Genomic DNA, 14,058 nt, shown 5'->3' on the forward strand with positions numbered 1-14,058 from the left:
AAGATGACGAGTGAGCTACAGAGGACAGTATTTAAGTTTTTCATGTGTAGGCTGGGCTGACAGTCTAAGTTTCTTAAAATATATATATTTTGTTTAGCCAAATTAGTTAACAAACATGGATGTTTGTTTAAGCAAATAACATATGCTGTAATGTTATTGTTTCAGTTGAATAAATCAAACTATTTAAATTGTTATTATTAAGGTAATGATTATTTTTCTCCTTCTAATAAAGTACAACAGAAAAGTTGTCCAAATATGAATGATTAACCTAAACTGGGGATAATTCATCTCACAATAAATTAACTATAATGTGTTTCTAATAGTATTAAAATCAATATTTTATACAACTGTAAAACTAATATGAAAAGCTGTTATTCTAAAAATCTTCATCTACTTGGATATTAAAGTTATACCAGCAAGAATTAGTCTTTATGTAGAAAACTATGATTTAAATCAAGCCTTACTGACTAGTGATTTAAATCGTGATTTAAATCGTGATTTATATCAGTTTGATTTAAATCAAATCCACCCTGAAGGGAACCAAATCATAGTGTCACACATCCATTCCACCCAAACCAAACTGAACTAGGAGAAACTCTTGCAACTTAGTCCAACAGAACCATTGTCATTTCCTTCAGCTGGGCTCTCAGTTCAGCTATTGGGGAAACACCACCGAGCAGAATAGTACCTAGCCACAAGCACAACACAATGGCATTTGCGGAGCACGGTTGCGGAGGTTTCCCCCCACCCCCCACCAGGTTTAGGCTGAACTGGAAACCTCCTGTGAGGCAGTGTTGGGATGTAGTCTTCATCATCAGCTGGTGTTCACCTACACCATTCCTACTAACCCCACTCCTCCCACCCTGTCAATATTGAAGGAACATTTTAACTTTAACTGCAACAACGTTTTACAACATTAGACAACATTCTCCTCGGCAGCATAGCTTAGTTTGGCTGCTACTCTGAGTTTCTTGCTGTGTTAGTGTGAGTCCCTAACCTAACCAGTCTCTGTCTAACCTGTCTCTCTCTCCAGGGGCAATCAACATTTCTGGGGCCTGTTATCAGAATAAATTTGTGCCCACAGGGTCTGTGACAGTTTTGGATTGTTTTTCCCTGTTTGGGGGGGGGGGAGGCCAATTTGCAGGGTGCATTCCCTTTGCCATTGAGTTCCACCCTCCTCCTGATGGATTTCTTTCTACTTCTAAGTTTTCTGTAGGGAAGAGCGTGATTCCCCAGGGCCTAGACTTGCAGAGGATGCAGGCCACAAGGAGGGCTCACCTCATTCACTCTGGAAGTCCACTCCTGAGAAATCGAAGAGCTGAGAGTTGACATTCAAGAAGACCAACTGCTCAACTCTCCATGGGAGAAGGTGAGAGCGATGTGGGCTGACAATGTCACCCACATAGGAAAAGATGCACTCACTCTCCACACTCATCGGAGGGCATGAAAGGAGCCGCTGCGCCTCGAGAGAGAGGTCTGGCCAGACAGCCTCCTTGGCCCAGTAGCTCAGCAGATTGGTTGACAACAACTCACAGGACTCCGCAAGGTAGTCCCTGACCACTGCCTCTGCCGAATCCTCTCTCACATGACTCACGATCCCAGAGGGGCTGAGGGCCCGCCAGAGCATCACCATCTCCATGGACATCCCGGTGGTGGCCACTGTGGGAGCCTGCTCAGAAGGGGTGTGAGAGGAACCCGCAGGGCTGGGCCCCTTATCCGTCCCCTCTGATGCTAAGTGACCCCTCTTGGCCTGCCTACACCTCACCCGTGCACAGAGGGCATCTCCGGCTTGGGTGAGGTTCCTGTCCAGCTCAGCGAAAGTGCCCGGGTTGCACATGATCGCCAACATGCACAACTCCTTCTGCGTGAGAGGTGTTAGCTTGGCAGCTATGCCCTGCTGCAGCCTTCTTAAGAGCGTGTGCGCTGCTGGAACAATGCCTGCACATGGTGTGTCTGTGTCCACAAAGGAGGCCAGTGAACTCTGGATCATGTGCACCAGGTTTGCAGACCCAGGGTCGCAGTGTAAGATGAGACCGCTACAGTGAAGTCCTTGAAGGGCTTCAGGACCTCCACTCTTCCTGGCTGAACTCACCCTCCTGCCTTCAAGCATTGCTCCCTGAGAGCCACGCCTCGAGGGTGGCCTGCTGCTCTACCAAGCTCTCCAGCATGGCACAGGTGGAGTTCCAGTGAGTGACTACATCAGAGATCAGGACATGCTCCGGCATGCCTGCCCTGGCCTGCTTCTGGCGCAGTTCATGAGTGGACTTCACACTGCGCGAGAAGTGACCTGTGAGCCTCCGACATTTCTGCTGGAGATACTGGGGGTCATGAGTTGTGGGGTCCTGGGGTTCTGGAGAGGAGCCCACCCCAAGCGCAGGTTTCACCACTAGGTGAAGTTTGTGAACCGCACAGTGAATGCGGTCGTGACTCACCTGCCGCACCGCTGCCCTCATGTTTTGGCCACCATCCGTCACCATGTATCCCATGGTATCGGTGCCCTTGTCTATCTAGCCATCCAACTCCCTCTTCAAGGTGGCCACAATGTTCTCTGCCGTGTGTGACATGTTGAGAACCTTGGTGTGGAGCAAGGCCTTGCGGTATCCGGTCTGGTCGTCTCCCATCCATCCCTGCCTAACACTGGACACCTCACACCCACCCTGAAGGTCCTCGGGTTGCTACCAGTGAGTAGTAAGTGAGACAGCCGCATGCTGCACGCTAGAGCAGGCCCAGATGTCGGACGTGAAGTGCACAGTTCTCCTTGCAGCATAGGACAACTGTGCCTTCATGTTGTCCCTGGCAGCCCTGAAAAACGAGGGCACCATGGTCCTGCTCAACGTCATGCAAGTGGGGATCGTGAACCAGGGATAGGCATCACCGAGCATCCCCTGGAAGCTGAAGCGGTCAACTAAGGAGAACGGCTGACCATCTACTGCTATCATGTTGACAGTGTGGTGCGTGACGTGCTGGGTCGCCTTCTGGATCCTCCCTCTGGGCACACTAGCATCCTGCGTACCAAGCATCTCCATCAGAGAGGCTTGGCATCCCTGCCCTACAGGAACCTGTGAGGGGAGAGTACCAGAGGAACCTGCCTCCTTCTAGCTAGCTGGCATCCATGTGGTGCCACTTGAACTCTCACCCCGAAGAAGCACTGCCTGGTGTTTCCTCTTCAGGTGGTTCTGCATTCCAGACCGCAACTGATCCATTGCCTACAATGCCGGCACTGGGCAAACCGGGGGTCCTCCATTCTCTGGAAGTGAGTCCAGATATCGGAGGTAAGGGAGGGCCCACGCCGCACAGAGGAGGTGCTTACCACCCCAGGAGACACCTTCTGTGAGGTGCTCAGGGCAGACACACTGTGTCCCACTCTCAGCTGGGCAGTTGGAGATGGATGAGGATGAAGGAGCAGAGATGTGGGCTCTTTCATCATAGTCTCTTCCTCCAGCACCCTCTCCTCCTGCTGCTGGCCTCAGAGAAAACGTGAGGGCCGCCCAGCAGGGGGTTCCTCCTGCAGTTCCTCCAACATCTGATGGGTTCTTGGCGTGAGCGGGAACGCAGGAAAAGTCATGTGTCCCACGGCCATCCCAGGAGACACCACATGCTGCCCCTTCTCCAGCAGCTGGGTCTTAACCACTGGAGGAGATGGAGATGCAGCAGCAGGTCCCCACCCAGTGCCAGCCCCTGCCTCAGACACCTGGGTTGGGGGTGGCCCTTCAGCAGCTGCCTCAGGAAAGAGGGCCTTACAAACCCTCTTCCTGTCACTAGAAGCCAGGCTGGTGAATGGCAGCAGCGCAGGGAAGGGCCTCCTCCGCTCAGATAGCCGCAGCACTCCCCTCCCCCTCCCCTCCCCCCCCTCTAGACTTACTGCTGTCCTTTCCCCCGGGGCCCCTCTCAGCTTTCCTATCTGTTATTCTTTCCCCTCCTTGAACTACACTAACTAAAGTTTCTATTAAAAAAAACCCCAAATTTATAATTTAGTTTCACAACCTATCTACCTATTTCTAAGTCTGTGTTTCTTGTGGCTCTGTTACTACTGGTGATAGCCAGTTAAATATTTTTAAATGGCCCTATTTATTTTTGGGAACCTAAACCTACCAAACAGCTGAATGCCTCTTCAGGAATCAAGCTGGCCCTAAACCCCAATATAAAGGAAAGCCTATTAAAAAAAACATGCCCAGCCTGGCTCCAAGGGTGCCAGACATGGCCAGGGAAACCCTAATTAAGGGGGTACTACTAATGGGCAGCCTATTTATATGAATATATATATATAATTTGAACAGAACCTAACTCTAAGTCTTTTCCTATTGAAGCCTGCTTAATGGGGAAAACTACTCTTGGTTCCCTATCAATTTAGTTCAGAGGGCAAATGTTCAGTGAAGGCCTACAACTAGTGTACCTTCTGAAAACACTATTTAAAACTAAGTAGAACTGTTCTTGGAAAACCAAAGTATACCAAACACAGCTTTAACTACAAAGAGCACCAGCAACCCCAACCAACAAAACAACAACTGTAAACAACTGTAAACAACTGTAAACTTTAAAACACTAGCGCCAACTATTCAATAAATACCAACTCCAAACACCAACTGCAGTAAAGAACCCCTACCAACAAAACAACTGTAAACAACAAAATGTAAATGTAAAGAACAAACTGTATCTGTAAACAACAAACTGTAACAACTGTAAATAACAAACACCAACTATTCCAATAAATAACAACTCCAAACACCAACTGTAGCAAAGAAGCAAAAAAAAAAAAATTAAAACTAAATTAGCAAACTCGGCCCCCCAGTTAATCACAGCAATGCAAAGCAAACCCCCAGGCAAGTGCCCCCCTCCAAGAAAGCCCACCGACACCTAGTCCCACTCCCACGCACACACCCTGCAGAAATCTAGCAAAGAACCAAAAGAAAAATTAAAACTAAATTGGCAAACTCAGCCCCCCCCCATTTAATCACAGCAAAGCAACCTCCAGGCAGGCGCTCCCTCGAGAAAGCCCACCCACTGAAAACTTAAATGGCAAAGCCCCACCACCACACACACACAGGCCCACTCACTCCAAAACAAGCCAGAAACACAGAAAACTTTAAAAGCACAGATGAAAAAAAGAATACACTCATTCTCCCCCAAACACAACTCACCAACACAACAGCAATTAGAACAGTTAATAAAATAAATGTCACCCCCCCCTCACACACACACAGGCCCACTCACTCCAAAACAAGCCAGAAACACAGAAACCCCAGACAATACAAGACAGTAAAGCTAAACTATCTACCTAGTGGAAAACCTCCTCCCCACCCCACACTCCCAAATCGGCCCAGGCCAGACACTCAAGTCAAACACGTTCAAACAAAGGAAGGCCACAATCAAGCAGGAAACCCCATTCAATCCAAACTAACAAGACATAGACATTAAAACAAAAGTAACAAACTCAGGCCAAGCCCCCCACTCCAAAATCAGGCCGCAGAGCACACAAGCCAAACACTATCACACAAGGCCACAAACACGCAGGATTTTTTTTTAAAAAAAAATTAAAATGCAAACTTTAAAAAGAAATTCCCTTCCCTATCTCCCCCAACCACCCCCTCCCCGCAAGAGAAAAGAACTCTGTGAGTTAGTGACTCGCCTACTAGTCCAGGTGCAGGTCCAGTCAGCACAGCAGGCGTCCAGCTGAATCAGCAGTCCAGCAGCAGGGAAGGGAATCCAATCCAGAAGTCCTCTTCCAAGCAGGCTAGCCAAGTCACTCTCACAGCCCAGCAGAAAGCAGGTACCAGCCTCTCAATGTCTCTAGGCCAGGGCAAAGTGGAAGCTAGCTAAAGGCAAGCCTCCAATTTAAAGCCCTGCAGCATTTTTAAAAAGGCACTCTCCTTCCAGAGAATCCCCATTGGCTGGAAGGAGAATCCTGTTGCAGGATTGGACACTCCTAAAAACCCAAATCAGGTACCCGAAGCGCACATCCTTAGTAGAGACTCTGGATGATTAAAGATGTCAGAAGTAGAGTTAAAATAGTAGATAGAGATAGATTACAGGGGGGGGGGCGTGGCATGTGAGCCAACGAGAACGGACGCGTGTTAGTTGAGCTCTGTCTCTCCCTGGCCCAAACCTTCATTAAAATCAATGGAACGAATACCCCAGCTCTTTTATTATGGGCAAGCAGGACAACGACAAGAAGAAACAACAAATTAAAGCAGTGAAAAAGCTACAAGACTTTTACCCTCCGGCTGAGCAGATTGCATTATAGGAGAAGGAGCACGGTGAGTCAATAAAAATGGCTAACGAGCAGAGAAATGATGCAGCTATCATGTCCAAAACTTACAACTCAGAAATGCCCTCTCATTTAGCGATGTTGGAACGCAGCATTCTAGCTCAAATAACTCTATTGTTGGAACCAATTATCATCCAACTAGAAGAGATTAAATTGGAGCTAAACAAAACAAACCAGAAAGTTGAGAAAGCAATTGATCTAAACGCTGCTACACAAAACGAAGTTCGGGAAATACAATCTGCCCAAAGCACTTATCAGGAAAGACTTTTGCAAACAGAAGTTGCCCTTCGCCAACGGAACCTCCGATCGATGAAAGCAAAACTGAAAACAAAGACTTTAGCTGCATTTATGGCTTCCTGGCTAGCAACAGCTATTCAATTAGAAGACAGAGTTGCCCCGATAATTAACAAAGCTTACTGAGTAGGATCAAAAAAGCAAAAATCATCTCCAAGAGATATTCTAGTTGAATTCCAGGAACACAGATCTCGAAAGAGAATTATAACGGAAGCCAGAAGATCAGGATCACTTCTACATGAAAACAATCCTGTTTTGGTCTTTACAGACTTACCACACGAATTACTTTCTAAAAGAAAAGAAATGAGGTCTAATACAGATGTTTTAAAACAGGTTGCTATTCCCTACAGATGGGTGAATTTAACTTCATTATCAGTAACCTTCCAAGGGAAACAACTTGAGGCTTCTGATTCAGAATCAGGGAAAATTCTACTACAGAAACTCAACATTGAAGTCCCTATGGACCTTGATAAAAGTTCACAAAAGAGGAAGATGGATCAGGATCTTTCACCTCTTAAGGGAAGCAAAATCCCCGTGCGTTATTCCTGAATAAATGAACATGGACGTTTTATAACATACATTAAGGGTATTGTTAAACTATACAACTGACTGCTTTTATCTCTGAATGTTTGGGTCGAGGGAGAGTTTGGACACTCAAGAGTTGCCTCTAGTTAGAGTATTTTTTGTTTCACAGCTCATTAACTAAGTTAATGACCTACAGCTGAAGTGTGACAAGTAACACTTTGATGATATACATAATTTGTACTAAATAGAAGACTAAATTTGGGGAGGGAGGGCATTAATATATAAAGGATTTAAGTTTTTTAACAGAAGGGAAGTCAACGGGAGGGAACAGAGGGAGGAGGTTGGGGAAGGGTGGGTTAGATAAAGAGAAAGTGAAAAGAGGGTAGATAATAAAAGCAAGGGAGGGAGGATTTGGGAAGGGAAATAGGAAAGGGGAGGGGAAGAAAGGAAGTGAAAATAAATAATAAATATCATAGTTATAGCCTTCTAGTAATTGTTTGAGTAAATATTAGTTAGTTGGGGGAGATAAGGGAAGGGAGGGTTAAAGACAAGGGAAAATAAAATACAGTTAATATAAAGTTAGACAATTGAAGTTACCAGTTCACACAGTAGAACTACCTAAGGTTTATAATCTTAAAACTATCTAGAATTACTTCAACATTGAAAACAAGTTTTTTTTCTTTTAGTTTGGGGTTTAAAAGAGTTTATCACAATTATTCAAATTTAAGGTAGATAAAAATATATACAATCCTTTTATTGCTTGATATTTGGGGTTAACAAAGTTAATATATTTATAATAAAATTTACATTGTTGGTAAATCTTATAAGTGTAAGATCTGATTTAAAAAATTTTTTAACTATCATAGAAACTAATTTAATATAGTTAATACAAATTTAAGTGCTTAAAGTTATATATTACAATTTCAGCCAGTTATTTGTGGTTATCAATTACAAAAAATCAAAGTGTGTTTATTCAGAAACTCATTAGGCATTAGAGTGTTATATATAGAAATATAGAAATTACTTATTTACAATTGATTTATATCATTAGGATAAAAAGAAAATATAATTTAATAAATAAATAAATATATACATATTTATATATTTTATTTATTAGTTATTTAAAAAGAAATTTAAAATTCATTGCTGGTTAAAAGAACTATATTGTACTTTATAGAATATTCTACAGTTTGATAAATACTATTCTACACTCTCATTTGGATTGTGTAAAAATACTCAATATTAATCTATTCTGGAACTCTTAACACTTGATCTGCAAAACATGACACACGCAAAAGTTAATATAATTTCATACAATGTTAAAGGACTTAATAACGTGATTAAAAGACGAAGAATATTGACAAATTTGGCAAACCTGAAGGCTGACATAACAATCCTTCAAGAAACACATCTCAAATTAAACAGCAATTCAGACCTAAGAGCCAGATGGATCCAACAACACCATGCCTACAGCTCTTCCAAATCAAGAGGAGTTTCCATTATTATTGCTAAAACTATAGACTACCAACATAAAGCTACATACAAAGATCCTCGAGGCAGGTACCTATTTATAAAGGGCACATTAGAAAAATCAAAAGGTTACTCTTGCTTCAATATATGCACCCAATCTGAATCAAGTAGCTTTCATAGAAGAAGTTTTCAATAAACTAAAAAAATTCCAGGAAAGAGAAACAATTATTGGGGCTGATTAAAATTATATCTGCAATTATAAATTAGACAAATCTCACCAGAACAAAAATGATCTTCAAAGTAAAAAAAGTAATACAGATTTAGTTTTGTTACTGGAAAAATTCCAATTAATAGCTATCTGGCGACTGATGCACCCACAAGAAAGGGACTACATCTACTTCTCGCCACGTCACAATACTCACACTAGAATCGACTACATATTACTCACAGAAAAATTAAAGAATACAGTAATAAACGCACAAATTGGTAATACAACATGGTCGGACGACGCCTGGACTTCATATTTATACACCACAGAAACACAAACAATACCAGACAAGCATTGGACATTGGATAAATCCCTTTTATACAAAGATAGAACAATTAAGTTAATAGAACAACACATTAATAATTACCTTAAAGACAATGATACACCTGGAATACATTCACATATAAAACTGGATGCTTTCAAGCAGGGTGGATTTGATTTAAATCAAACTGATTTAAATCATGATTTAAATCACTAGTCAGTAAGGCTTGATTTAAATCATAGTTTTCTACATAAAGACTAATTCTTTCTGGTATAACTTTAATATGCAAGTAGATGAAGATTTTTAGAATAACAGCTTTTCATATTAGTTTTACAGTTGTATAAAATATTGATTTTAATACTATTAGAAACACATTATAGTTAATTTATTGTGAGATGAATTATCCCCAGTTTAGGTTAATCATTCATATTTGGACAACTTTTCTGTTGTACTTTATTAGAAGGAGAAAAATAATCATTACCTTAATAATAACAATTTAAATAGTTTGATTTATTCAACTGAAACAATAACATTACAGCATATGTTATTTGCTTAAACAAACATCCATGTTTGTTAACTAATTTGGCTAAACAAAATATATATATTTTAAGAAACTTAGACTGTCAGCCCAGCCTACACATGAAAAACTTAAATACTGTCCTCTGTAGCTCACTCGTCATCTTCATCTTCTTCTTTGTTCATAATCTGGAAAAGAAAAACAAGCTTTCCTGCTTTATCGGGTCCCAAACGATTTCTCAGTTTAGAATGAATGAGTCCAAAGGAAGAGAATATTCTTTCAACGCCTGCAGAAGAAGCTACTGCTGTTAAAAATGAAATCATTACTTGAACAGTCTTGAAATTGAAATTCACAAGCATAAGCAAAACTTCAACAGGAAAGAAGAAACCTTAAGAATGAACAGAGCATGGGCTCCAGTTCTGAAAAACACCAGGCCAACAAAATACTCCACACCCGACAATAGCCCTGCAGAGAAGATTAGCACATCAAGCACCAATCCATATGCAAAAGAACCTCCTCAGGTTACAGTGAAGCCTCCCGCCATTAGCATTCCACACCCTGGGAAACTCTTACAGAATGACTCAGCTCAACCCCACCCCTCCTGAGTAGATACAAATGACCCACATCTTTTCCACACTGTGACACTGAGAGATCTCTGTCTTTTGGTGCTACACCTCTGAAGATGCCAGCCACAGCTGCTGGCGAAACGTCAGGAACTACAATGCCAAGACCACGGCAATACAGCCCGGAAAACCCCCAACAACCAACAATCAGAAAAATATTGTTTCTATTCACTGAACTTCTTGAACCTTAGCACCGAAGGGGTTGATTCTGTCTTCATAGGTTTGTAGAACAATAGGCTTAAGGTCTTTTTCTCAACTCTGTTCATGTTATAACATTTTTGCTGTGAAGAAGAGGCATGTGATCTCTGCTGAGCTGACACAAATTCAGTTTTGAGAACTGCAAAACCAAGCATCTGTGATAATATCTTGTAGGCAGAGAAACTGCCCAATAATCTTACAAAAACCTCTGGAAGAGCATGACATTGTGAATGGATTAATGGAATTTACCAAAAAAAATAAACATGTACAGCCTTATTCTACATAATTAAAAACTAATCTTTATTTCATGATGGAATAACCTTTGGATGGTAATATATTTTCCTCAAAAAGCATTTTATTTAAAAAAATCCAATTTAAATTTAAAAAATCCAATTTAAATCAAAAAAATCCGATTTAAATCAAAAAAATCCGATTTTTTTTTAAAGCATTGATTTTTATCCACCCTGGTTCCCTTGGAGTCACTATGGTTATGTTGTGGGGGGAGGTTATAAATGTTATACTGCTGTAGTTGTACGCTGTCTCCCACCCTCAGCCCAGGAACTCCAAGAAATAGATGGTTTTTGCAAGCAATTATGTGTGTGTGTGTTTGATTCTCTGGTGTACGGGTAGCTGTGGTACTACTGTCTATGAGACTGCTGTGATGTATTGTGATGTGCCTTCCATGCAGTGTAACTTAAAGCCATGGAATAAAATGTTTTTGCAAGTAATTCAATTTGGGTGTTTGTGGTTTTCTGGTGTGAGGATCGTTGTGGTACTATCTAGGAGACTGTTGTGACACTAGTGTCATGTGCCTTTAATGCTGTAACTGAAAGCTACGAATTTTTTTTTTAACTTGATTCAGAGTGTGTGTCTGTGTGTGTGTGTGTGTGTGTGAGATTCTCTGGTGTGAAGGTAAGTTTGCATCATAGGGAACAATGGAGAGTGGCTGGCCAGCCTGCTCAGGGGGTGGGGGGGAATTTGGGAGTGCATGTCTGTGGTTCAGGTGTGCTTTCCCAGGGGTGAGCTTGCACACATGAGTATGCCCTCCACTGTGGCACCCCTGGTCTGTGCATAATTGCCCCTGGGAAAGACAGTTTAAAATTTCCCATCATAGGGAACAATGGAGAGCGGCTGGCCAGTTACTGCAGGGGTGGTTAGTTTTGGAGGGGTGTTTCTGCTGTGTGCGAGTCTTCCTCACAGTAGAAATAAATGGTGTGGTGGGAAGGCCTTTGGAAGGCCATAAAATGCCCCCAAAAGTGAAATCTCCCTGAAACTTGGAAGAGGGTGGGAGGACAGGTAGGAGCAGGTCCCCTGAAAATTGAGTGAATTTTGCTTGCAAAATGTCACCCCAAACCACCTAGAAAGCCCCCTTGTTTTTCCCCATAGGGAATAATGGAGAGTGGAGGAGGATAAGGGCACCTTCTTTGGGGGTCCATAACATGGCCCCCCAAAGTCCAATTGTTCTGAAACTTGGGGAGTCATTCTCCTCTATGACTTAACTACAAGTTAAAAAGTTTTTAATACAAGAGATTCAATCTGGTAAAAAAGCATATGAACTGACACAACCTGGACAGCTTCTAATGACATCAGACAAAATGTTATTTCCTAAGATCTACTCTATATTGCATAGTCTGAAGACGGAAACCCATATTCTTAAATGGAGTAAGAGCCTTGGTTATTGTTTGGATTCTGACAAATGGAAATTTATTTATACTAAAGAATAGGAGTTTTTTCCAGCATACAAGTAAGAAAGAGGTACTTTAAAAAGGTGCATCTGCACCATAACACCAAATAGATTATATAAACTTCCTCTCTCAGTAATAAGTGCTTGTTCTGTATCTCTTCAAAAGCAGATTACGTGGTGGTCATGCTACAGGGCTCAAGTTTATTGGAAAACAATACAAAAGACAATTTTTGAGATACAGGGATTGGTCCGAAGTTTGAAACCTGAAATTTATCTCTTAAACCGTGTTAATACCGTAACGGCTATATGTTCTGACCATGTGGGGATGGTATTTGCATACTATTGGAAACAACTGATGTTGCCTGGCAAATCAGAATGGTTTTTAAACATGTGGGAATTGTTATCAATAATCACACTAACAGCAATTCAAAATTTTAAGAATATTTTAGATGACAAAATTGGCAACAATTGGTTGCATTTTTTTAATTGAATGTATTTTTTTAAAAAAATCCTTAAACTGTTAGAATGGATAAGGGAAAAAAACCAACTGTAACTGTGTACATTATTTTCCTTCATTCGTTTTTAAGTTGTGAACTGGATGTGTTGTTTGCTCTGTATACTGGTTCTGATTATGTATTGCTGTATTTGAAAAAAATTGAAAAAATAAAGCTTGGGCGAATTTAGGCTAAGATTAGAGATTATCTTTTTGTTGTGGTGATGACAAACCAGAGTTATCCCTATATCTGTTTTTATATATATCAACACCTGTCATAGCTTTAATAAAATTATGAGAAGGTGGAGAGGCTAGAATTAGGTTTTATGGGAGAAATAATTTAAAAATGTGTATTTAGAAAATGTGTAAAATCCTGAAAGCTGAAAATCTGGCTCCTAAATTTTTGGACTGGCTCCTAGAGCCAAAGAAAATTTGTTAAGGCTTGTAGTAAAGTGTGTGTTTTACAATACTATATAAAATGTTGACTGCAATGTTTAAACAAATAATTAAGAAATATTTTAATTACTGTAGAGGAGTTAGCCGTGTTAGTCTATGGTAACAAAATCAAAGAGTCCAGTAGCACCTTTAAGACTAACCAATTTTATTGTAGCATAAGCTTTTGAGAATCAAGTTCGTCAGCATCTGACGAAGAGAACTTGATTCTTGAAAGCTTATGCTACAATAAAATTGGTTAGTCTTAAAGGTGCTACTGGACTCTTTTTGATTTAATTACTGTAATATTTGAAAAAAATCCATACCTTGAGATACAACCCTATAAAAATGTAGACACATCTGATTTGTGTTAATGTCTCACTGATTTCTACTGGACTTTATGAACTTACATTCAAATATTTTGGCATAATCAACTATCAATTAAGCCTGTAAACCCTCAAAAATCATATTTTATCTATTTTGCATTCTGACCTGCACCTATACCGCTTAATATATGGAATTCTTATTAAAATACAAATTTATAATATTTTAAAAGCCAAGAATTATTATTTTACCTTTTCAGAATGATTAAGCATGTCCTGGGCCTGCTTTCTTTCATTTTCCACTCTTTCAAGATTGTTTTTTACACCTTTGATTTCTTCTTGTAAAGATGTAATCCGAGCTAAATTTTAAAAAAAAGTTTTATCTGCTATAGGAATCAATAAAAAACCACGTATTTTACTTGCCTACATAAAAACTCAAAGCATGTACCTGACGTCATTAAATACTGAAAACAGAGGTAATGGCTTGAATCATCTAGTATGAGTTGGTGGATTGTATAAGAGAACTTTCCTGGCAACCTCTCCTGCTGCAGCTGCCTATTTCTCCTTAATTGCCTTCCAGAATTCAGATATCATCTCTTAGGGCACATGTTTTGACTAAATAACAGCTGTAAGCATGTGTGCATGCATACATATTGCATTTGGCATTCATTCTGTTTCTTACCATTGTTATTTCTTTGTTGTGA

General features: G+C 40.8%; 1 protein-coding gene across 3 annotated transcripts in view; it reads right to left on the reverse strand.

The window, feature by feature from the left end:
- The window catches only part of ROCK1 (Rho associated coiled-coil containing protein kinase 1), a 277,707-nt gene that overhangs the window by 100,315 nt on the left and 163,334 nt on the right, over nucleotides 1-14,058 (reverse strand). For all 3 annotated transcript variants that reach the window (XM_054984452.1, XM_054984451.1, XM_054984450.1), the window contains one exon: nucleotides 13,607-13,713. In XM_054984452.1, coding sequence (XP_054840427.1) covers nucleotides 13,607-13,713 — 107 coding nt within the window. The remainder of the gene's footprint in view (nucleotides 1-13,606; nucleotides 13,714-14,058) is intronic.

This window comes from Eublepharis macularius, chromosome 7 (genome assembly GCF_028583425.1).
Source record: "Eublepharis macularius isolate TG4126 chromosome 7, MPM_Emac_v1.0, whole genome shotgun sequence".
Lineage (NCBI taxonomy): Eukaryota > Metazoa > Chordata > Lepidosauria > Squamata > Eublepharidae > Eublepharis > Eublepharis macularius.